The sequence below is a fragment of the Ascaphus truei genome, chromosome 1 (genome assembly GCF_040206685.1).
Source record: "Ascaphus truei isolate aAscTru1 chromosome 1, aAscTru1.hap1, whole genome shotgun sequence".
Classification (NCBI taxonomy): Eukaryota; Metazoa; Chordata; class Amphibia; order Anura; family Ascaphidae; genus Ascaphus; species Ascaphus truei.
The window spans coordinates 143,998,743-144,024,937 of record NC_134483.1 but is presented as its reverse complement, the minus strand read 5'-3'; the positions used below and the strand labels follow the sequence as shown (position 1 = coordinate 144,024,937).

The 26,195-nt window shown below is 40.6% G+C and overlaps 1 protein-coding gene across 11 annotated transcripts in view; it reads right to left on the bottom strand.

The window, feature by feature from the left end:
* The window catches only part of ELAVL2 (ELAV like RNA binding protein 2), a 144,468-nt gene that overhangs the window by 56,055 nt on the left and 62,218 nt on the right, over positions 1 to 26,195 (bottom strand). For 5 of the 11 annotated variants that reach the window (XM_075595381.1, XM_075595371.1, XM_075595401.1 and 2 more), the window contains 2 exons: positions 25,848 to 25,963; positions 22,032 to 22,275 (listed from right to left, as the gene is read on the bottom strand). In XM_075595381.1, the coding sequence (XP_075451496.1) occupies positions 22,032 to 22,275; positions 25,848 to 25,925 (322 nt within the window). In that variant the 5' untranslated portion in view covers positions 25,926 to 25,963. The remainder of the gene's footprint in view (positions 1 to 22,031; positions 22,276 to 25,847; positions 25,964 to 26,195) is intronic. The other 6 variants (XM_075595409.1, XM_075595426.1, XM_075595451.1 and 3 more) reach the window with 2 other exon arrangements.

The following is a 26,195-nucleotide window of genomic DNA, read 5'->3' as shown; positions in this document are numbered from 1 at the left end:
TGATTTTAATTATCCAGACATAGACAGGGACAATGAGATTAGCATTACAACTAAAGGAAGCAGGTTTTTGGGGGTGCTTAAAGGCAATTATATGACCCAAATTATTAAGGAACCAAACCAGGAAAGGGGCAATACCAGTATTATATTGAATGTATGGTAATATCAAACAATGTAGCAGTAATAACAAATATTCAAGTCCTGGAACATTTGGGTAACAGTGATCATAACATGGTCTCGTTTGAAATAAATTATCAAAAAACAGATTACTTGGGTTCAACAAAGACTTTAAACTTTAGAAAGGCAGATTTTAATAAACTGAGGTCTAATCTAGTAGTAATACAATGGGATGATGTTTTTGCAGGGAAAAATGTAGAAGATAAATGGGCAGTCTTTAAAACATTGTTAGAAAAGCACACTTATCAGTGTATACCCTTCGGTAATAAGTATAAAAGAAATAGGTCAAAACCAATGTGGCTAAATAAACAGGTAGGGGAGGAAATGGACAAGAAGAGGAAGGCGTTTAGATTCTTTAAGTCAGAAGGGACAGAGACATTGTATCAGAATTATAAGGAATGTAACAAAAATTGCAAAAGGGCAATTAAATTAGCAAAAATGGATAATGAAAAAAGGATTGCAATAGAAAGTAAGGTCAACCCTAAAAAGTTCTTTAAGTACCTTAATAACAAAAAAATGAGAAGATGGGTGAGATGGGTAGGCAGATGGCAGTGTGAGATGGGTAGGCAATTATTGGAGATAAGGAAAAAGCAGAGGTATTAAACAAATTCTTTGCCTCTGTTTACCAGGGAAGAATCAAGTTCAATAGTAGCGCCACAGGAGGAAGCCACAACCTCCATATTAATGACCAATTGGTTAACTGAGGAAGAAGTTCATAAGCGACTTCAAAAAATTAAAGTAAATAAGGCACCTGGCCCCGATGGCATACATCCAAGAGTTCTCAAGGAGTTAATATCAGTTATAGCAAAACCATTATATTTAATATTCAAGGATTCCATTTCCACAGGCTCAGTACCACAAGATTGGCGTAAAGCAGATGTGGTGCCTATATTTAAAAAGGGAGCTAGATCACACCCGGGGAATTACAGACCTGTAAGCCTGACTTCAATAGTAGGGAAACTACTTGAAGGTTTAATACGGGATAATATTCAGGAATACCTAATGGAAAACAAAATTATTAGTAATAGTCAGCATGGATTTATGAGGATAGATCTTGCCAAACTAACCTTATTTGTTTCTTTGAGGAGGTAAGTAGGAATTTATACCAGGGTAATGCAGTTGATGTGGTCTACTTAGATTTTGCAAAGGCTTTTGATACGGTTTCACACAAGAGGTTGGTGTACAAAATAAAGAAAATTGGACTCAGTAATAATATATGCACCTGGATTGAAAACTGGTTAAAGGACAGACAACAGAGGGTTGTCATAAATGGAACTTTTTCAGGTTGGGCTAAAGTCGTGAGTGGAGTACCTCAAGGATCGGTACTGGGAGCCCTGCTTTTTAACTTGTTTATTAATGACCTTGAGGTTGGGATCGAGAGCAAAGTCTCCATCTTTGCTGATGATACTAAATTGTGCAAGGTAATAGAATCAGAGCAGGATGTAATTTCTCTTCAGAAGGACTTGGAGAGACTGGAAACGTGGGCAGGTAAATGGAAAATGAGGTTTAATACAGATAAATGTAAGGTTATGCATTTGGGATGCAAGAATAAAAAGGCGACTTACAAATTAAATGGAGATAGATTGGGGAATCCTTGATGGAGAAGGATTTAGTAGTGCTTGTAGACAGCAGGCTTAGCAATAGTGCCCAATGTCATGCAGTAGCTGCAAAGGCAAACAAGATCTTATCTTGCATCAAACGGGCAATGGATGGAAGGGAAGCAAACATAATTATGCCTCTTTACAAAGCATTAGTAAAACCACACCTTGAATATGGAGTACAATTTTGGGCACCAATCCTAAGAAAAGACATTATGGAGAGAGTGCAGAGAAGAGCCACCAAATTAATAAAGGGGATGGACATTCTAACTTATGAGGAGAGGCTAGCTAAATTAGATTTATTTACATTAGAAAAGAGGCGTTTAAGAGGGGATATGATAACTATATACAAATATATTCAGGGACAATACAAGTAGCTTTCAAAAGAACTATTTATCCCACGGGCAGTACAAAGGACTCGGGCCATCCCTTAAGGTTGGAGGAAAGGAAATTTCACCAGCAACAAAGGAAAGTGTTCTTTACAGTAAGGGCAGTTAAAATGTGGAATTCATTACCCATGGAGACTGTGATGGCAGATACAGTAAATTTGTTCAAAAAAGGTTGGACATCTTTTTTAGAAAGGAAAGGTAAACAGGGATATACCAAATAAATAAACATGGGAAGGATGTTGATCCAGGGAATAATCCAATTTGCCAATTCTTGGAGTCAGGAAGGAATTTATTTTTCCCCTTATGAGATATCATTGGATGATATATGTCACTGGGGTTTTTTGTTTGCCTTCCTCTGGATCAATAAGTAAGTATAGATATAGTATCTGTTGTCTAAATTTAGCATAGGTTGAACTTGATGGACGTACGTCTTTTTTCAACCTCATCTACTATGTAACTATGTAAGGTGTTGGATACTTTAACATGTAGAAAGCAAAAAAAAACATGTAGACTTGTGAAAGAAGAAAATTTAAAACAACTTACCGTAATTTTCTTTTCCTGGAACCATGGCAGTGGGCACCATTGGGTTAATCCCTTCTCACTCTAGGTAGGACAGGAAGTAGACTTTTGCAGGTAGGCCATATAAGGCCCCTCCCTCTACCTGCACCTTAGTCTTACGATTCTTCCATAGCTGAAATATATAACTGATAGGCATTAGACATACATGGGGAGGGTAACTATGTGCCCACTGCCATGGTTCCAGGAAAAGAAAATTACGGTAAGTTGTTTTCAATTTTCTTCTTTCCTGATCACCCTGGCAGTGGGCACCATTGGGACATACCCAAGCAGTGAAATTTTTTAGGGAGGGATACATCAGAATAAACACCACCAGTTTAATGCCTTATCAGTTTGACCTTTATTAATACACTTTACACTTATTTCACTACAGATTCTAACACTCTACGACCAAAGCTTGCGTCAGCTGATGATTGTACGTCTAGTCTGTAGTATTTCAAGAATGTATTGTATGAGGACCAGACAGCCGCTTTGCATATCTGTCCTGGTGTAACCTGGGCTTTAAATGCCCATGAAGTAGACATGGCCCTTGTAGAATGAGCTTTAATGTTCAAAGGTTTATCTTGTCCTTTGCTTTCATAAGCCTTTTTAATACAAGACACTATCCACTGGGAAATTGTTGTCTTTGATGCTTCTTGACCTTCTTCGGTCCCTCTGGAATGATGAATAGTCTGTCTGACTTTCTGATATCTCGCATCCTTTCCAGGTACACTTTTAGACATCTTACCACGTCTAATTTGTGTAGTCTTTCTTTCTTCTTATTCTTTGGTTCTGGACAAAATGACGGAATCACAATTTCTTGATTCATATGGAACTGTGATACAACTTTTGGCAGTAATTGATGTACTGGTCTGAGAACTGCCTTGTCTTGATGTATGACTAGGAATGGTTCCTTGGCTGATAGAGCCAGTAGTTCTCCCACTCTCCATGCTGAGGTGATTGCTATCAAAAAACACCATTTTCCATGATAACCATTTTAAGCCTATCTCCTGTATAGGTTGAAACGGAGCTGCTGTTAGTACATCCAATACTAGGGACAAGTCCCATGTAGGTACCCTGTTCTTGATTTGAGGCCTTAACCTTTTAACTGCCTGAAAGAATCTGATGATCAATCTTTCCATTGCCAGATTTCTTTCCAACAAGGCTGATAGTGCAGACACCTGTACTTTCAATGAGCTAAGACTGAGACCTTTCTCAAATCCTTTTTGCAGGAACTCCACAATTGATACAATTCTAGGTGAAAGAAAATTCTGTTTTTCTTTTTCACACCAATCGCAAAAGCAAAGCCAGATTCTAATGTATGCTTTCGATGTGGAACTTTCCCTTGCTTGTAAAAGGGTTTGGATTGTTTTGTCTGAACAACCTTTCAGTCTCAATGTTTCCTGCTCAATCGCCATGCCGTCAAAGCCCATTGTTTGGCATTCGGATGACATATTGGCCCCTGTCGCATCAACCCTTTGCAATCTGGTATGTGCCATGGTGTATCTACTGCCATATTTACCAAGTGTGTGAACCAAAGCCTTCTTGGCCAGTAGGGTGCTACGAATATCACCTCTGCTTGGTCTTCCCTGATTTTCCTGATTGTTTTCGGAATTAGGGGAATTGGAGGGAACAGGTATGCCAACTTGAAGTGCCATTTGAAACTGAAAGCATCTGTACCTTGTGCGCTTGGATGAAACGGTCTGGCACAGTAGTTCCTTACCGTGCGGTTTTGGTGTGTCGCCATGAGATCTATGTCTGGCTGACCCCATCGCTCTACCAGTTCTTGAAACAGCTGTGGATCTAATGCCCATTCTCCTGGGTGTATGATGTTCCGACTTAGAAAGTCTGCTGTGACATTTTCTAGTCCTGGGATATATATGGCTGTAATTTCAGACACTCTGCCCAAAAGAGGATTTCTGCTGTGAGGTTCATCAGCTTTCTGCTCCTGGTTCCTCCTTGTTTGGCTATATACTTGACAACTGACCTGTTGTCTGATTCTATTTTTATACAGCCACCTCTTATATGGTTTTGGAAAGCTTCTAAGGCCTTTTGTACTGCTTTTAGTTCCAGCAGATTTGATGGAAGATGCTTTTCCTGGTTTGTCCAGGTTCCTTGCACCAATGTTTCTCCCATCTGGGCACCCCAACCTGTGTTGCTCGCATCTGTTGTAATTCTTACCCAGTGCACAGGTTGTAGTGTTTGTCCTTTTTCAAGGTTTCGGGTATCTTCCCACCACTTTAATTCCTGTTTTGTGTGTGGGTGTAACAAGATTCTTTGTCTTGTGTCCTTGTGATTCCCGTTCCATTGTTGCAGAAAATTGTTTTGCAGTGGTCTCATATGTATTGCTGCCCATTTTGTGACGCTTAATGTTGAAGCGAATTTCCCTAGGAGCTTCATGCATTCTTCTGCTGAAGTCCTGGTAGCTTTCCTGAGCTTCTTTGTTGCATGGCTATGTCTTGCCTCTTTGCCTCTGGTAGTCTCACTTCTCCTTTTGCTGTATCGAATTCTACCCCCAGAAATCTTAACAGCTGAGTGGGCATGAGATGGCTCTGGTCTCTGTTTATTAACCAACCGTGGTGTTTCAGGAAGGTTATTACCATCTTCTGGTCTTGTTGGAGTTTCTCCAGACTCCTTGATTTTACCAGGATGTCGTCCAGGTATGGGTATATTTCTACCCCTCTTTCTCTCATTGTGCCACTTGAGGAGCTAGAACCTTTGTAAACGTCCTTGGGGAAGTAGCCAGACCAAACGGCAGTGCTGAGTACTGATAATGATCTTGATTTACTGCAAACCGTAGGAATCTTTGATGTCCCTTTGCTATGGGCACATGTAGATTAGCGTCTTTTAAGTCTATCGCCACCATCCAGTCTCCTGGTTGTACCTCTTGAATAATCAGGTTCAAGGACACCATCCTGAATTTTCTTATTCTCAAGAATAAATTTACCTTCCTTAGGTCTAGGATTGCTCTGTAATCCCCTGTAGGTTTTTTTTTTACTAGAAAAATCCTGGAATAAATTCCGCTTCCTCTGTCGTCCTGAGGTACCTTCTTTATTACTTCTGCTTGAAATAATTTCTTTAAAGCCGAATTCATCTGCCTTCTTTTTTCCTTGGACTGTATATATGTATTACGCCCATATTTCTTCTTGGCATCTCCCTGAATTCTATACTGTACCCTTGACGAATGGTCTGTAATACCCAATTGTCCTGTATTGTTTGGGCCCATGTTGCAGAAAACCGCTTCAGTCGCCCTCCTACTGACAACTGCTGGGCCCTCTGACCTTCATGTGGATTTATTCTTTGTGAATGATCCTCTTCCTCTGGCGCCACGAAAAAGCCGGTTCTGGCCGCCCCTCCATGTTTGTCTTGGGAATGACCTACCAAGTCTATATGCCTTTGCTTCTTTATACTGGTTTCTATTAGCCTGTTGGAAACCGAATCTTCTGGCTCTGTTTTCCTGAGGTAAAAAAGTGCTCTAATCTCCTGATGCTTTTGTTATTATCGCATCCAGTTTGTTACCGAAAAGGAACTCACCTTTAAATGGTAATCCACACAAGCTGTTCTTTGATGCTGTGTCAGCCATTCACTGTCTGAGCCATAACGCCCTTCTTGGTGATACCGCCAGTGCCCTAGATTTGGCAGCTAATTTTACTGCATCCAATGAGGCTTCCGCTATGTAATCTGTTGCCATTTTACTTCTGACAGTGGTTTAAGAATAGCACTTCTTTTACGCCTTTGTCTATTGCCTCTTCAATGTTGGCAATCCATATTCGCATATCCCTTGCTGCTGACGTAGTTGCTATGGCAGGTTTGTAGGATGTTCCTACGGTAACATATGCTTTTTTCAATACATAATCCATCTTCCTATCCATAGCGTCCTTCAATGACGCAGCTTCCCTATTGGGATTGTGGTCTTTTTTACTATTCTGGAAATAGCAGTATCCACCTTTGGGCTGACCTCCTAAAATTTTACCGCCTCTTGTGGGAATGGATACATCTTCCCAAACCTTTTAGGCGTAAATACTCTGGCGTCTGGTCGAGCCAGCTCCACCTGAATGAGGTCATTAATTACTTGATGGATAGGAAAGGAAAGACTCTACCTTTTTTGTCTCGCCCCAAAAAGTTTATCCTTCTTGTGGGTTAACTCCTCGGTGTCTTCTAGTTCCAATGCCCGTCTCATGGCTTTGATGAGTGGATCCACCATTTCTACATCAAATTCAGATTCCTCTTCCTGAATATCTTGATCTGATGAATCCATTTCACCCTCTGATATTTGAAAACAATCAATGTCAGACTCATCTGATGAAAAACCTTTCCCCTTATCCAGACTGATTTGGGATCTAGATCTTTTCTGCGCAGGGTTAACAGCTTGCTGGACTGCTGCATCAACACTCTGTTTAACAGCCTCCTTCATCAATACAAGGAAAGTGCTCATTTGTTCATTGGTATCACCTGCAGCTGCCTTAAGACAATCTTCACATAATTTCTTCCCTATTACTGTAGGGCTGGTTTCTCAAGCTGAACCCATTTAGTTTTCTTAGCAACCTTTCTTTTATGTTGCAGGGATTCCCCCGTCCCTTTTGAAGACCCTGCTTCTGGGAGGGAGACCACCGAACTACATTATAAAAACAAAATAAATACTAAACATACACCCTAATGTATATAGACCATCTCTCTTTCCCATGTAGAACTAAAACTAAGGACTCACCTAGTCTTGGCAACTGAAGTTTTGGGTGTTTCCATTTTCGAATTTATTTCCAGCACTTGGCTTCTCCATGCTGAGCGTTCCATGCTGCAGCTCTCACACACACATACACACAGTGTGTTCGTCGCTTCTATGACGTATCAAGTGCTTGTGCACGGCCCGCGTGTCTGTGCACGCATCTGCCGTCCGGAACGTGACGCGTGCGGTCGCGTGCACTGTTCCCTGTACCGCAGCGTTCCAGACACTAGCGCGGTCAATTTGAACCTTTTCTCCGGTTCGCAGCTATGGCTGCTCCCCCCTCCGCGTTGTAGCGGGCTCCTGGGGTACTTTTACCGCAGCGTACCAGACGCTAATGCGGTGAGTCTGGGCCTCCACGGCTCTCAGCTGCAGCTGCTATGCACCCCTTCTGCTTACCTTTGTTTGGTACCGGGGCTTCCTTGCATGTAAGCTTCCACGCCCGCGGCTGCAGCTGCTCCCCACCCCACGGATGTAATGGGTTCCAGGGGCTCCCCCCGACTCTAAGGGGTCTCCGTCTTGCCACCAGCAGGGCGCGTCGATCGGAGCTTCAGGGCAGAGAGGCTGAGACCCTGGATATCTGCACTAGGTGCAGTAGGTGAGTCCCTTACAAAATAAAAATTTTTACTCCTAGCTGTGAGGTCAGGAAAAAGACTTAGGTGCAGGTAGAGGGAGGGGCCTTATATGGCCTACCTGCAAAAGTCTACTTCCTGTCCTACCTAGAGTGAGAAGGGATTAACTCAATGCTGCCCACTGCCAGGGTGATCAGGAAAAATATGTTTGCTTAAGTTCATGAAGCATACGAAATTGGACCGTTTTCCTCTCATAAAATTGCATACAAATGTTTGTTTTTCTAAAATATTGCAAGAGAAGAGTACGAGAATGAGAGTCCTATTTAGTGGAGTCCATCGACTTGTATACCTGTATTTCCAGTCTCTTACATACCACATGGAGAAAGACCTGGTTATACAACAGATAAATTAGTAAATGAAAAAGTTTTCGGGGTATCGTGATATCACCGGTATATCTCTCTGCATGGACTGTAAAAGGCTACGTGCAAGTCAAAGGGCTCTCTACTAAATTACAAAAGTTCTATTTTAGGGTCTGATTTCACCAATTCACTCAATACCAAATAATAATTTAACAAGTTTTTTAGACCTGTGAGGCTTTGCAAATTAAAAATGAAATAAAAAAAATATATAAACACCAGGCGAGTAGGAGAAGTGGAATGATCAATAAAGGACTAAGTCCAATAGCCCATATCACAAAATAAAATGTAAAAGCAAAATAAATCTGCAAATATACGTAAAACACAAGCGAACACTTACAACACTATAAAATTGGAAACGGGGGCTCAAGGGAAAAAAAAAAAAAAAAGGGGGGTGGGGGGGGAGAAAATGCCAAGTTATCCAAGAGAAATATAGGGTTTATTTGTTCCACAATGTGATCAGGATGACAGGAGAAAAAAAAAATATATACTTACACATTAGAACCGCATTGGTGAAACCTAATCTTTAAGTGACCACATTTTCTATGTACTAAAAATGAATAATGCCTGAACGGGGTTAAAAATATATAGTTGCCGGCAAGAGGATAGCAAAAAGGAAAATGTGCCAACAGAATTTATTCTGAACCTATTTCAAAGATTTAGGAAAGCTTCATAACAATTTATGTGATCTGTATATAAAGTGTGAGTCACCAGTGTAACTATATACTGTATACATATACACACATGCACAAACTGTCCTTCTATATAGAGACAGAAATCTATCAATATAAGTAAACATCTACACATACTTACTTGCATACACATTGTAATCAATACTTGGGGAACTATTTACATGTGCAAGCAAAAAACGTTTTTTGTATTTAGGGAACGGTATAAAAAAACAACTTGCTATTTTACCAACATCAGGCTGTATAGGAAACTAGGCCCATTCATGTTTATTCTGGACTAAAACACTTCAGCTTTTGCTTAGCAAGTTAATATATAAGTGCACAAGGATGATTTGAGCAGGAAGGGGAGAGGGGGGGGGGGGGGGGGGGTTAAACAGGAACAATAACATTTGTATATTTGATGTCCACATACCTTCTATTTTAGGGATTGCCAGAGTTTGTAAATCCGCAAAGCATGGCAGAAAAGAAAATGCAGGTGAATCAGCAGGGGTGGACAATGCAAAATAAATAAAAAGACATTCTCAAGAAGGCAACATGCCCTATACTCAACAGCCTCAATATTTAAGAGAAATGTGTACACTTAGGGAGTTAAAGAAAAATAAATGGACACATTAACATGATTGAAACATTATTTACATGCTGGTTATCTTTTGAAACCTGGAAAGTAATTTGGTCAACGGTCAAGTAATAGAGTCCGTAATGCACTGAGATTCAATGGAAAGTCCTGCGGATTCAGGTCTTTCAAAAAAACAAATACTGGCTTTCTAGCGGGTAAATATGCAGGAAGGGGAGACACTTATGTTTTTCCAAAGTAAGCCGAAAACAGAAGGCCTTGGGCTTTTATGGAATATGGTGAATTTTGAATAATCTCAATACATTGCAGTCACTGACCACTCTTAGGCTGCGCTTATAGTGCCGGCGACGAGACGTAGCGGCAACACAAATGCATTGCCAACGTCGCGTGCGCTTATAGTAAGCCAGACACGACGGATTGGTCGCGATCGCTGGAAGTCATCGCTATTTGATTTTCCAGCGACCGTCGCGTCGCCGTCGCTATAAGCGTAGCCTTAGATGGCTCCCTCCTGACTCAAGAGAGGGATGCAAGGATTGCAAATTTACACCACTACACAGCCCCTTTCCTATACATACTTTGTTAACGGTTGAAGCTACAGTTTAAACATTGTGTCCACTATGAAACTTGTCTTTAAGGGGGAAAAAAAAAACATTACCACCAAGATAGTAAAACATTCTCAACTCCTTCAATGCATAAGAAGTCTCTACCTCCCAAGTGTAAATATACATTGATTCTAGTGTTTGTGTTTCCTTCGTCAATTTATTACATGTGCTTTGTAGAACAGTGCAGGATGCATGGCAATACTAAGCGCCATCACGGCCAGGGCAAAGAGGCCAAGTAAAGGCAATTTGTATCAAGAAATTATTTTGGTGAAGTAGGAATTACAAAAATCGGGATCCCAGTTCCAGAGTATATTTCAAGCAAATCAATTCTGATTTATATTTTCATTACATTCTAGTGTTACCGAGGGTGGAAAGCAGCAAGTTAATGAAAAACCTCATTAACCAGAATATTTCAATGCCATTCAGATGGGGAAAAAATACAAAAATAAACAACAACAACACAGTATATGACACTGAATTATATAGGAATATTTGAGACTTTGCGCTTGGAGAGCCCAGTATATTTTAAGAAAATAGCAGGTAATGTATGAAAGGTGTCAGAAATGGGTTACTATACACACCTGGGGGGCATCCGGAGATGAACCACAGCAATCCTCCCCTGAATGGAGAATCTTCTACTACTTAAGCCATGGAAAAAGAAGATGGCTGTGGGGGTCACCCAATTGCAAGCCGCAATGTACTCACACTGCTGTACATTGGCTGCCAGAGGGAGACAGACCTCCATGGCCATATTGTTTTTCCCAAACAACAATTTGTGTAAAATAATTTCACAATTATATCTCCAATGAACCCGTGTCTACAGCTTTGAGAGCTGGGATTCAGCTCCAGGGGTCCCCTTGTTTCAAATTGGGTAAAATAAAAAAATTAAAAAAGGACAGGTTGCAGTTTAATTCTGCAGCTTAATTCTATGAGAAGTACTGTAAAATGAAACTGATTCATGTGTTAAAAAGCTCCATTACCAGACAGGCGGCATGAAATGCACCACACCAATCCAAGAAAAATCAACCACAATGTTTGCATCCATCTCATTTTCCTTTCTATAGGTTACTTTTGATTAGCTTAAATCCTTAAAAAGACTAGATAAAAGAAATGTAACGACAAAATATAGACAATAACCCCTCCCCCAAAAACCACCCATACTGATCTAGCAGACGTTACTCGTGTAAACATGAACACACCTTCAACGCACCCGTTCTTTAAAAAAAAAAATTCAATTGTGCTCCTGTTAAACATGCCAGCGTTAACGCATCACAATAATTGGTGTGATAAAAGTCTGCTGAATCTGCATATCACAAAATTGATTGCCACTGCTCAGATACAATAGATATGAACTATATAAATAATACTTAATCCTCAACCTCACTTACAATATTATGAAGATAAATGGGTCAGACCTTACAAATATTTTTTTGTTCGATCAGTGATCAGATTTTAGAAATGAAAAAGGGGTGAGACGTCTGTGCAGCAAGTCTTACATGTCTACACATAAGAGTCTACCAACCTATGTAAGGCTGGTTTGATATGAGCAAAAAGAAACATGATCATTTCACGTAGTCAAATGCTTCCTCCATATTTAGGAAAAGCACCAAAATATTTTTGCTTGGTGTCTGAAAAGATTCTGCAATATTTATATAATGTATTAATTTATTCTGGGGAAAAAACAAATAGATTATTTAAACAGGCAGCACACCTCATTCCATCCTTTAGTGTCAATATCTTTAGTGACAAAAGTTTCCAATTAAGGGAATAAGGAACTTCCCAAACAACCAAAACACTTTAAACAGGCAATCCAAGCCATTTATTAAAATGTAAAATAAAATACAGCATTGAAGCAGGGGGTCACCGGAGCAGAAATTAATGGGTTTCAGCGCCGGAGACCACCTGCTTCGTGTATTTTTTTTTTTAAATACAAATGCTTGGATTGCTCCTTTAAAGAGCTTGCAACTTGAGAAAAATATATTTTCAATCTACTGTATAGAAGCCGACATAAAATTCCTCTGGCTCAGGAAGTGGCTTCAGGGGCCTTCAAGGCATTAATTGCATTATGATTTCATATGTTTAAGTTGGTATATCCACCTCACATTTTTCCTCTCTTGATAACTATTGGTGTCTCTGATGAGCAAACTTACAATATACTGATTTTTATTCCTTAAGAAAATAAATAAATATAAAAAAATGCAATAATAATCCTTTCTACAGTATAAGGTCATCTAGAGACCACAAGCGTTTGGTCATCATTCTAGTGCCAGAAAGCTAGAACAGATAAAACCAAGTTTTCACGTCCAACGTTTGTTATGTTTAATAACGTTGAACTGTCGGTATGTTTTCTTTTTCTAATCAGTAATCCCGTCTCGTGAGATTTCCTGAGCATAAATAAAATTGAGTTAGTACTAGATGGACAAAGCCATCCAAGTCAGTTAACGTGTATTTTTTTTTCCCTGTGGTTTTTTTTTTTAATTTCAACAAAAATGTTAACATAAATGCAAGCATGGTGCAATTGTATTTTGTGCTAGGTAATTTCTGCAATTGAGTATGCAAATATTAAAAAGCCTACTGTCTTTTTTTTCCCCAAACTACATTTTGTGATTATTCAAAAATGTGAAACAATTGTCCATCTCTAGTTAATACTATCATACTGGTCTCAACACAGGGGTGCTCAACTCCAGCCCTCAAGCCCCACCAACAGGTCAGGTTTTAAGGATATCCCAGATTCAGCACAGGTAGCTCAATCGAAGGCAGACTCTGATTGAGCCACCTGTGCTGAAAGCAGGGATATCCTGAAAACCTGACCTGTTGGGGGTGGGACTTGAGGACTGGAGTTGATCAACCCTTAATTAACAGTTTGAAATCAACTCGCATTTCTCCAGGACTCTATACACTATGGCAGACTAGGAGAGACAAGTGGCTCTTATCTGCAATCAAATTCACCAATCTTCGCAAAGTCTACAGATACACAAGATTAGCCATAGCCTGCAGCCGATAGTGTGCACAGTGTGACTCTAAAGCATCTGCTGCTCATTCACCAACATATACTTAAATACTGTATTTCCTTGTTTCTAGGACACCCCTTTTCACATTTTAATAATCAGGATGTGTCTAAGGCCTCGGACATGGTGCTGCAGACCGTGCGGACACGCATAGCGTACAGACTACCTTAAGGCAGTGTTCGCGTGCGGGTGTGTGGAAGCAGGAGCGCAATAAATCAGTTGAAACAGATTTCTTGGCGCAACAGGCTGGTCACGCGAGCGGTTCGCCCAATGAGGGTGAAACAGCTGCGTGACGTCACTGGCACGCTCCTATACACGCCCACGGATGGCACGCGTACCATGGCCAGGGAAAGCACCCGCTTTCCCTCAGCCTCCGCACGGCTGAATTTACCATGTTCGCAGCCTTAGAATTTCAATAGCTTTATTTCGGCAGCAGGGATAGCAAGTCTAGCTAGATCTGTATATATAATTCTTTGTTTACCAGTCCTCCCGTTAGTCAAACACCATGTTTAAATCAATATCTCGTGATACAGTATTTAGATGAATACTTATTTATTTGGCAACCTTATTAGGCCCTTTGCGACTTGGCTAAACATTTCACAGGTAATCACATTTGGGGTAAAGTACTTAACATTTTGCGAAGGAACTTTGGACAGTTTTGCACATCTCACCGATCTTATGACCTATCACAAGGATGTGACCCAGTAGTACTTGTTTTCTTTTGGTTTGTGTTTTTAGTTTTTCCCCTTTGTATATTCTGTTCACCTGAATTGGTGGAGTTTTCTGTTCCTGAACCACATACACAGCACCAACTGCACTGGATTCATCTAAAACAGATTGAGCTATAGAATTCAGTACATTGACATGTGACTTTAAAGACAAAGTTAGACCTTGTAAGTAAAGTATTGAATCCAAACTCCCTTCTCTAAGGACCTCTAATTTCAGTTTTGTTTTAGATATCCCTGGAGGAGTGTAACCTGGTGAGGTATAATAATAAAAGGTATTATGCCTGGCTGGTCACCGCTGATCCATATTCAGGGGTTTAGAGTGTCAGCTCTTGAACCGGTTTGTCCTTCATGAATGCATATGATTGTATGACAAAGAATTTGTGTGTGTTTAACCTTTCCAGGGGTGCTAACCAGTGGAGATTCAGAGGTTATGAGTTTCAAGGGAGGGTGTTGCGGTAAAAGTGTTGTCAGATTGTCTACAGGTAACCGGGTCCAGAGTTGCTGGCCACCCCAAAAATGTATCTGGGAATCAGGTGAGATTACCGGTGACAGACATCACCCAGGTCAAAATCCTCCATGGAAAACACAGTTACACGACTCACCGCCAGGTTTCCCTGCTTCAGCACAGACCAGAGAGGTAAATGGGGGCATAGGAATATGTGTATCCCAGGTACAGTCAGGAGTCCCTAAGTTAGTGAGGGTCCCCCAGTATATGAACAGGTTCCCCAGAACCAGTATAGAGGTTCTGGGGGGTTACGCCAACCCTATATGAGGTTGCAAGAGTTTTTAGTGAAAATAGGATTGAAGTTTCATAAAGGAAGGCGATACAGCTCTGAGAACGAACCTGCGCGTTTTTTCATTCTACTTTGGGATTTAGAAATAATAATAAGAAGAAGAAATATGGTGAAAAATATTGTGTTTCATAAATGTGTAATAGCCCAGAAGGCTATGAGGTCTAAGTCAGGTTTGCAGTGTGTGAAGGATATGATTGGTGGGAATAAAAGTATACAGTCCCATTCTACTCTTAACCAAAAGACTTAGCCAGGATAAAAGTGTAAAAGTATATTTATTAAACGGGTATATTTAAAATGTTTTATGCTTGTGCACTGTGAAATAAGCTGGGGCTTTCAAAGCTGGGGCTTTCAAAGCTGGGGCTTTCAAAGCTGATATTCTGAATGAGCCAGGTGGCTACCAAACTGTGGTGCCATTGTGCCTACTCTGGGTCCGGACTTGAAAACACAGATGCTGCTGGAGGTGTGAAGAACATTTTGGCAGGATGGTGAAGTACCCACGTCCTAGGATTAATACAAGCTGCTCCGGCTAGTATTCGCCTTCCCAACCCTTGAGGCACATACGCCAGTGGGTGGCTTCTGCATGACAAGTGGCTAAGGTGGCAAACATGCACATGCCCTTGTTTCATTCAGAAGATCTGCTTGCCCAGCTTCAGAAGACTGGCAGGCATCTGATTGGCTGGTTGTAAAGTTCCCACGCTGGGATTGGCTGTAGTATTTTGTGAATGAACTCCAAAATACTATAAGAAGCCCTGCAGCCAATCCGGTGTGGAGATTCTCTAAGATTTGCGCGCCAAGACAGCAGCGGCAAATTTGAAACCATCAAAAGATGCTCTCGGAGAAATAGGCGGGAGCTGGCTTCAGAAATTTCAGTCAAGAAATTTTTCTTAGTCCCACTTTTCGGGGCCAAGTTCTGAGCAGAGAACGTAGCGGTCGCGGCTGGAACTTCAAGCCTAAAAGAGTACCAGGACATTTGGTGCTATCTCCTGGTCAAGGGATTTCGGTGTCTCCGGAGCAGATACAGAAGTGGCATCAGGAACTTCATGCAGATTTGAGTTCCAGGACTTTTCAGGCTAAGTCCCGATCAACTTCAAACTTTGTTTTATGTACAGTAGAAGCTAGGAAAGTCTATTTTCCCCCCATACCCCAAGTAAGTGCGTCTCTCTTGTATTTTGTAATCCACTGTGTGTACGTCTGTTTCAATGGAATTCATGACAATTTGTTTTATCATTTGGTTTTGCTCAGTGATATGATCTTGATATAAAGGTGTAAATGCCTGGTCTCCCGTGACAAGGAGCACATGTGGTGCTTAATCAGTGAATTAAATATATTGTAGTTTTTCTTTTTCCCCTCGAAAATTGTAAATAAATCAATGGTGCGACTTATAATTGATGGCGCCTTAGAATCGAGGAAATACGGCAGAGCATGATTGGTGAGAAAGTGGAGGCATGCAGCCTGCAAACAGCAATGGCCACTGGTGATTAAAGTCACATTAACTGGGATAGAAATTATGAATTTGCGGTTCCATTTTGAACTCTAGGCTCTAATCTGGAGGCCCTATCACAGTATTTATATGTTCAAAGAGAACATTTCTTACAGTTATAGCAAAATTTTACCTGCTGGCACCTTAAGCCGACAGCCCACTACATACTCCTAAAATAGCGATTAGTAGTGCAATCTAGTGTTATTTCAAACTATGGGAGGGGGTGTGTCATTGGCTGTATAGGGGCTGTCTGTTTCTGTGTATCTCTCTCGCTCTCCCCCCATTGCGCTCTCTCTCATCTCCCCTGCCCGCCCCCCCCACACAGCAGCACTCAGTTTGCCCCCTCCCCCCCCACCACACAGCAGCACTCAGTTTGCCCCCCCCACCACACAGCAGCACTCAGTTTGCCCCCCCCCCCACCACACAGCAGGACTCAGTTTGCCCCCCCACCACACAGCAGCACTCAGTTTGCCCCCCCACCACACAGCAGCACTCAGTTTGCCCCCCCACCACACAGCAGCACTCAGTTTGCCCCCCCCACCACACAGCAGCACTCAGTTTGCCCCCCCCACCACACAGCAGCACTCAGTTTGCCCCCCACCGTCCGTGCGCGCGCGCCCCCCCTCTGTCCGTGCGCGCGCGCCCCCCCTCTGTCCGTGCACGCGCCCCCCCCTGTCCGTTTGCGCGCCCCCCCCCCCCCCCCCACTGCCCGTTTGCGCGTCCCCTCCTTTCCACTTCTCTCTGCTGAATTCAGTATCAGTGTGACAGGAGAGTAGAACACGCCCTCTCACTTCCCATTTGTCACTTCCCATGTGACCCTGCTCTCAGCACCAAAGTATCTCTCCCTTGTCTCCCCAAGCACAACGCTTGGGAGAGCATGTGTGCACACGCATTACCGCGCGAGCACAGCGGGAGAGGGGATGTGCTGATCCACATTGCAGAAGGTAAGCGCGTCAAACGCATAGCGAGCTCAGCGCCAGCGGGGACTCAGCCTAACGCATTTTAATAGCAGTTTGATTGCTCAACTATTTCTGTTTCCACCAAAAGCCCAATAATTATCCAATTATCCAAGGGAGAGCAATTTCCTTTGGACTCAACACCAAATTAATTTTAATGGAACGTTTTTACGTTCTATGCCTAAAAACGGATATGGGGAGTCCTAAATTGGTTGCCAATTTAAGCATTTACTCATGTTTGCTTGCGCTTTGGTCCCTCCTCCGACTACTAACCTTACTAGCACAAACAATTGTGTTGAGTGGCAAAAAAGGAATTGAAAATTAATCTCCCGGAATCTGACTGCAATGCTGCTATGAACCTATACCCACGAGAGAGAGAGAGAGAGAGAGAGAGAGAAGGCAGCCGTGCTAATGTAACCAACAGATGTATTGAATTTTGACAGACTGACTTGTCAATATTGTAATAAACATTGCAGTCTGTTTAAGCTGGTAAAATGAAGCACCACGCCAGGCATTTCTGTTGATCTGAAGAACAGCAGGATACAAACAGAAGATTCAAGACATTTACCGAATTAGCTACCGTCTATACACACGCTACATGCCATAATCCAGCGGTGCACAAACTGGGGGGCGCGAGATTTTTTTTGGGGGGGGGGGGTTGCAGAGGTCCTTCCCCAAGGCATTTAAAAATGTCGGGGGACGGGGCAAGGCCTTTGCAACCTCTAACGAGATTCAGCCGGCTTCAGGACGCGTGACCATGGCAACCTGGTGTCAAATGATGCTGTGGGGTCATGCGATGCGACGTCACAACCCCACGGCTTCTTTTGACACCGCGTGAGGTAAGCGGGGTGGGGCGCACAACTACAAAGGAGAGCAGGCAGGGTGGGCGCAGAAAAATAGGTTGCGCACCCCTGCCATAAACAGTCAAGCTATCTCAATCATTTACTAGCAGTGAGCTCGTCAGGGACCTGGGCAACTGCAAGCAATTTGATATAGTATATATACTTCTCAACAAGAGCAGCAGTTTGAAACCCCACCTGATATTTGTGTACACCAGATACCTTGTATTATTATCCACATAATTGCATCCCAGGAACGATATCCTTAAGTGAATGCTGGGCAAACTAATGGAAACAAACTTTAGGTAGGCTGTATCAATACACCAGAAAATGCATCCATTAAAAAGGCATTAACATATACGAGATAAGCACTTATTGAGAAGCTCACTGAAATATACATCGACTGAACTTAAATTAAAGAAAGTCAACATGACATTCTTTAAAAACCCCAATATTTCAAATCACCACTATTCTGATTGAGGAATTAAAAACGAATAAACCAAGTTTATTTAATAGCTTTGCTATTCTTAAATGCTCGAGTTAATATACGTGAAGAATGTCGGAACATTCTTTTGCTGAAAATTCTTAAAGCAGATCTTTGAAAATTCTAACCTCATACGGTGCTTTAAAAATCGGATTAGCTCGATAGGTAATCCACAGGCAGATGCAAATGTATACATACACTTAAATAGACTAGCCAGCACTCCACATGCATAGTTACATTTTCAACACCACGTGATTAACAAAAGAAATAAGCAGCACCAGAATGCCAATCTGACAGATGGAAACAAGCTATGCACTTGAGCCTTTTAAAACCTCTTCCTGGAATGCATTTCTCTGCCTCGCAAAAGATGGCAACAGAAATGATAGAGCAATCACAGCATCACCAAGTTCCACAGCACAACTAACAAAAGCGTCCAAGATCTAAACTCTTTCAGAAATGTCAGTATTAAAACAGCATGTGGTGTTGCCTGAATATTTCACTAACGAGACTAGAGTACATCTCCAAAATCTGTCAAGCCTACTTTCTGTTTCTTTCAAATGTGCATTCGCCAAGCCCTTGTGAAGGTATAAACCTTTGAAGAGATACTGCAAGGCGGCTTCTCATCTCCCTGCACAGCAAGGACTGCTGTGATAGTCAAAACAAAAACCATGTTTCTTCTATTTATTTAGGATTAATAAACTCACATAAAAAGCAGTCTATTGAACAGGATTTATGTCTGACGGTAAAGTGAGGCTAGGATTCATCTGACCTTCTGGGAATCCCACTAAACTATTCACAACATTTAGACAGACAAGGTGTTAAAATTAAGATTTACATTCACTTTTAAAATAGCCGCACACATGTAAAACAATGTCCCTTCTAACTAATAAATCCGTAGATTGATAAAAAAAACCTTATGCTAGTGCATTTCCAGCACAATATTTTATCTAGTTCAAGTTTTCATCATCTTATTCTAAACATTGAGGGGATTTTTTTTTTTAAATAAAAATTTGAAGCCATGCCAGCAAGATGTAATTCCATATCCATTACAGATTTTCAAAGCAGTCTTTGGCAATGCAAATATGTTTTGGAACTACACTACTGTACCTTAGAGAATTTTCAAAGAATCGTACGTGTTGTATACCAAAAGATGCCATTTACTTCACATTTCTTTTATATTCATTTGATTTTTAATCATGAAGGTACATTTCAATGTGAATTTAGTGTAGACTTGGGAAACTGCATATTAACATGCAGTTGTGCTACACTGGAAGAAAAAGCAACAGCCGTGAGATACAGTCCACTGCCCTGGGTTTCCCATTTGTTAAAGTGGCAGCAGCAGAATTACTGTGGCTGCACATCGCTGTGGCAACCTGCGTTACATCTGCATTTATCTAAAATTGCCAGATGAGCCTGTGCTTGTTCTCTACATACAAGTTAAATAAATGTCCATCTTCATACACCACAAAAAGGATCGCTTTATTTGTAACATAGCATTGCATAAGACCACGCATTCAGTGCTACTTCGACACCAAATTCAGGATCTGCATACAGTCTGAAGGTACTGCATATATTACCCGGTTGGTACAGAAGTGATCTGTCAATTTGCAGACCTGTGCGAGGAGCTGTGTAAGAATCAGAATTCCCTCAAAGGAATTTTAGTTTGTTCAATGATATTATCTGGCACAGGGACAGTACACAACTATAAATCAATTCTGACATGCAGTAATTAAATTATTGCTTCAAAAGTGTTTATGCATCAATATAATAAAAATCTGCCTGTTTTCAATCCCTGTGGGGAAGTGTAACGGATTCATTCATTAGCGTGGAGCTGTTCCCACAAACAAATCCAGTTAGCATGAGCTGGTCAACAGAATGCAATGCAAAACCAGTGTGTGCTTTAGCCAACAATTGCAGAGAAATCCAAATCTCCATAATTTACATTAATTTAATCATTAAATTGGGTCAACCTGGAAAACTTTAATACTAGGCACATGGCTGTTTTGCATAGCCAATGTGTTTAAAGGAGCAACCCTAGCTTTGGGTTTCTGTAAAAAATATATATTTTTAGGTGGGAAGTATGGGGTCTCCAGAGGTGAAGCACGTTAATTTTACCTAATCATATAAGGTGCTGCTAATTACTTCCTGGTATTTGCAGATGTAGCAGACGTTATTGTACTTACCCCAGACTAACTCAAAGACAACGCTGGCGTGATGCACCCCGCTACAACGCGCAATAATGTCTCCTAAATCTAAATCCCAACATCACAACACATAGGAAGCTGCAACCGATGATGTTGATCCTACTTATTGGCACTCGAAACGCCCTTTTGTTACCACTGGAGGGGAAACTATCGACAGCACCTTACATGATAAGGGGTTCTCCCCAGAGCTGAAATTAACACTGTTCTGGAGATCCTCGATTTCCAACCCACATTATAAAAAAAAATTAAAAGCAGGAGGAACTGCTGCATTAAAAACAGTCTAGAAAGAAATCTGCACACAAACAACATGATACAAGAAATGTTATACTTTGGTTTAAATTTAAATGGTATCCAGTACAGCCATGAATAGTAATTAATTGCCACTTAAATACTTGCATGTATAGTACTTTTTTCCCCATTTGATGCATACAAATTACGCAAATATTTGCTTTTTGAGAATATCATCGTGTATTAAAGCCAATGTTAATTTGTTCAGAAGGCATAACCATCTGAGATTTGTGGTTCTAATCACTTATTGTAACTAGTGTGAGCATTGAACAAATCACAGACGGCGGTGTCTAAATAAAGTGTATTGGAGTATGGAACTGGAGATGGATACATTCATATAGCATTTTGTATTTCTGTATTGGATTCCTACCAATTTGTTCCTGTTAATGAATTGAAATTTAAATTCTTTGAATATTTGCAAATTGTGGGTGGGGGGGGAGGAGGGAGCTCGCATATCAATAAACGTATGTCTCCCCACTTAGATGCATGCAATAGACTAGCCTTTGTACAGAGATTGTAGTAGACACCTACATCGTATGTCCCATGCCACACTGTCTACTGAATATCAGACCATGTAATTAATTGGGGGAAAAAAACACAAACCTTCTGAATATGGTACAGCTATCCTGTTATACAAGGTAAAGAAGCACTACACACTTAAAAGTTCAACACAGGAAAGCATACGTGGTATGTTTGGGTGATACCGAGGCTATGCTTGGCATTCACTCCTATCCCTTATATGTCTAGTGTACATACTTCCGTAGTGGAAGCTCACTCTATAGGACAATGTGCCACTTCCCAAAGAAGAGCTGGCTTGGCCCGCCAAATAGAAATATGTATCTGGTGGTCAGCCGTGGTAATGTGTGTTAATGCAGGGTAAATCACTGCCATATACACCCCAACTAGTACACCTAGTGTGCATTACGAGACAGAACAGTTCTTGTGTTGTGTTTTAGCATACCTGTAATTTTGTCCCTCACTAGCTTACAGGACTCTATCTCACCAATGCTTCCAAACAAACTCTTCAACTCCTCCTGTGTCATGTTCTGGGGGAGGTAGTTGACTATTAAATTGGTCTTGCTGTCCTCTGTGTTGCCTGAGTCAACTGGAGACGAGCAGTTGTTGTTTATGGTATTTGGACAATTGGCTGTGTTATTGCAAGTGGGCCCATTGGACAGCTGTGTTTCCATGGCAGCAATTACCTGCTAAAGAGACAGAGGAGGGGGAGAGAAAATGTCAAATCTTTGTCCTGAGGCAAAATAAACAGTGTTTTAGCATGAAATCACAATATCAGAGTACATTCCTGCCTGAGCATCCTTCCCACCTGCCAAATGCATTCTGGCCTTTCCCGATCCTAATTCTGCATTGGAAACGACAGGGGCCCCTAGTCAATAAACCTGTGAACCCACTTCCCAGTGCAAGAGAATGGTTTAGCTTCAATCAAATTACAGTAGGACCAATTCTCCCTAGCACATGGAAGCAGCTTAACAGAATAAATACAATAAGATCTCAAACAAATCTTTCATCTAAAACACTTTCTACGGTAATTGACCTGTATCTACATTTTTCCATTAGCAATTTTAATTGGTTTTAATTTAAACCAGCAGTAGTACGTTATTCTCTTGAAATGTTTAATGTGTTGGTGCCAACGTTCAGGTTGCCACTTCGCAATAAACAGGTTAACTGCTCACTGTGGAACAACTCTTCTTTCAATTTTCATAGTGTTTGTTTCGTGCGCATGGACAGATTCAGTAACCAACACTGGTTTACATCTATACGCCAGCATTATAAAGATTTGCACCAATTTGGAGTGCTCTAAAAAAAAAAAAAAAAAAAAAAATGTACAACATGTTTTTTACTTCTCTATTGCCACCTGGTCTTATGCATGGATATTAAAAAGGCAAAGTTGCTTTTTATCCAAGGTTGATTTTTAATTTGCAGTCACTGTATAGATTATAAAACCGCTTCATATTAATTGATATGCATTTAAAGCAAATCACTCAATGGCTGATTCACAAATGTAAAATTTGAAGTGTGAGCTCTAATATGTCCGGGTCATAAGTCAGTTTCTTATCCATCTCAAATGACTGAGTTTACATTTAGTTGCAGATATTCAAATATAAATTGAATTTAAAAAAAAAAAAAATTTAAAGGCCAGAATTAAAAACTAAAAAAAGATTTTCTATCAAAAGGTGGAATTAAGAATATATTATCATAATAAAATTGGGCAGAGTATTTTAGTTTTCAAAAAGGACAATTAAAATGGTATATAAGCCATGGGTACTACAGATGCACACTATACTTTTACCAAGTAGAGTTACTTAATGTAATTATATATTTCACTATATATTTGTTTTAATAAATCAAAATTTGTGTTGGCTGGAAATTTAGTTAACAAACACGAGAGAGTTTAAGCATTACTGCTGATTTAATACATTAAGCTACATGCAAAATAAATAGAAATATACAAATGCACAAATGAATACTTATGGTAGTAAATGCTGAAAACAAATGTAGGATAAAGGAGTATAAAAAGCATACAATTATTTGCACTTCCCATGTTAACTGTGTTTAATATGAAAACACTTGTGTCAATGTAATGGCAAAGCAACAGACCTCTATTGTCTGAAATATTTAATGTCTCAATGGCCTTGAAGTGGTTAAAAGCAAATTTACCAAAAATGGTCCTTTCATTATTATTCCGAAAACGTGTTATGTTCCTTAATGTTGGGTTGAGAAACACTGTATTAACCTCTACAGTTACAAAGTCACTGGACACAGTGAAAACAGTCTAGGCAGCCATGAAATTATAGCCCCTTCAATGCCAAAGGGGCCAGCAATGCAATGCAATTGTTAACGGTCTCTCTGGTACAAAAGATATTAAAATCCTCCATGTGACTTCAAGAGTAAGTCTGAACACTACTGAACTCTCCTGCCACAAAATAAGAATGCGTGGCAAATCAATACAAAAAAAATATCAAAACTTCCTAGAGCATAATTTTGCAGAAGACAAATGGTCCCAAAAGGCTGTTTGGAAAGTCATGTTAGTGTTCAACTTGAGATTTTGGCTTAGATTTTCCTTCCTAGTAGAAAGTGTCCACATTAATGGTTTTGGTAATGCCAATGAACGCTGAGCATCAACACTCAAGCACTTATCCAAGTCACATTACACAACATGGATCCCAAATCAAACCTTAAATCACAAAAAACTTTTACAACTTGTGTATCCAATAAATAGCATTACGATGACCTGATTGGCTAAGAAGCATTTGGGAATGAATCTTGTATCTGGTGTTTTGTTTCAGATAAACAGATATAAACTGTATAGAGTACAAACAAAAATAAATAAAAACAGCCGCGGTCTAGTCTTGGGGACACAAAGTATTCCCTACAGTACGTTATCCAAAAACATACTGTAAGGTAACTTGTATCAACTATATAAAATGGCAAACATGCACGAAATATGACCATTCTGGCTAAATGCTCTCGGATTCAGCACTTCTATAGGACCATGTCAAAATTTACATTGGCTGGAAAACAAATTTACAAATACTTGGGAAAGTTTAAGCATTACTGCTGGTTTAACACATTAGGCAACATGCGTGTTAGACCAAGGCATTGGCATTCTGTTCTTCAATGTAATTTCAATGCTCGCTAAAAACAGCCAGCTTTGATATTAGCAACAAAAAAAGATGCATGAAGCAATTTATAGCAGTTACAGGAAGAGGTCAGCACTAAACCTATACTGTCAGACTCAGATTGCTCGATGCTATATGTGTTAGACAGCGCTGTGGGAATCTACATTGATGCATGTCAACAGAATCTCAGGGGTGCAGGGGAGAGACCACAATTCTTGCCTAATTGTGCATTTATTTTCATGTTCAGGTGGCACAAATGATATCTTAAGCCAACATTCAAGTGAACAGCTGCAGTAGCCTGTATGTGCCGAAATAATAGCATTGTACAACTAAAGGACCATCTGCTCTGTATAAAATGATACTCATGTTGAGGTTTAACAAAGTAATGAATATTCCATTGATAGGATCAACAAAACTGTTCATATACAGTATGTATCAAAAATGCTTCTATTAGAAAGCAGATTGCTTTCTAAAGTCCCTGCACAATTTCAGTTTAGAGTAGTGATTGTCAGGCTGCGATTATACAGAAAAACACCCGCGGTGTCACCCGTAGCAGCACAAAAACAAATTTTGAAAACACATCAACTGTCTCCCGCTTTGCAGAATTTGGTATAGTCACTTATCACATGTGTATGAAACTTTTTTTTTTGCGCCGCGCCTTGTCGCTACGGGCGACACCGCGGGCAGTTTTCTGTATAATCGCAGCCTTAAGCAAAGCCTCTTGATCCGGAATAAAATGTAAGCATTTACTCTGGCAAGAGAAAGCAAAATATTTATATTAAAAAAATAAATAAATAAAGAAGCCATTTGAGACCATACCAAAACATTCTTGTTTAATCCCGTTGTAAAAACAGTGAACCAAATTGTGGGGCGAGGAGGTAATGGGGTAGACTAGGCCTTCAGCTCAGTAAACTTGTCAATTGTGCTGTGACTCAGGATCTGGGCGTCTACGTCAGAACAGTATGGATTCAGTGTACTATTGGATACATGCACGTGTCAAACTCCTTCAGTGCTGTAGGGGGTTAATAAGATGTTGCTGGCCTTTTAAACACGAAAGTGCTCTTCCATCAGATGGAGCATTTTTTTCCATTTTAATTTTTTGGTATGGCCTCAGTACATTAACACATTCGAAAGCCTACATAATTTAAGAAAAGTCCCACAGACCCCAGTCCAAGGCTCTGCTGCCCACGAACCACTTCTAAGCAGAGAAGCCACATCACACAGTCTGACTGCCATGTTAGTTTGGAGTTGCCGTCTGCAATATGGACACAAAAAGTACCGCATGTTAGATTAGCAAGATAATGTAACAAAATCAGCGCGTACAAGTTAACAGTCATCCTATTTCTATTCTCAGCACGTCCATGCAGGGTGGTTTCATTTAATCTGAGGCAATTCCAACCTAATCTGCACAAATTCAGTTTAAAAAGAAGATTACAGTCTAATCCCAGAGACAGATATCAAACAGAAAGAACCAGCAGGAATTTGGT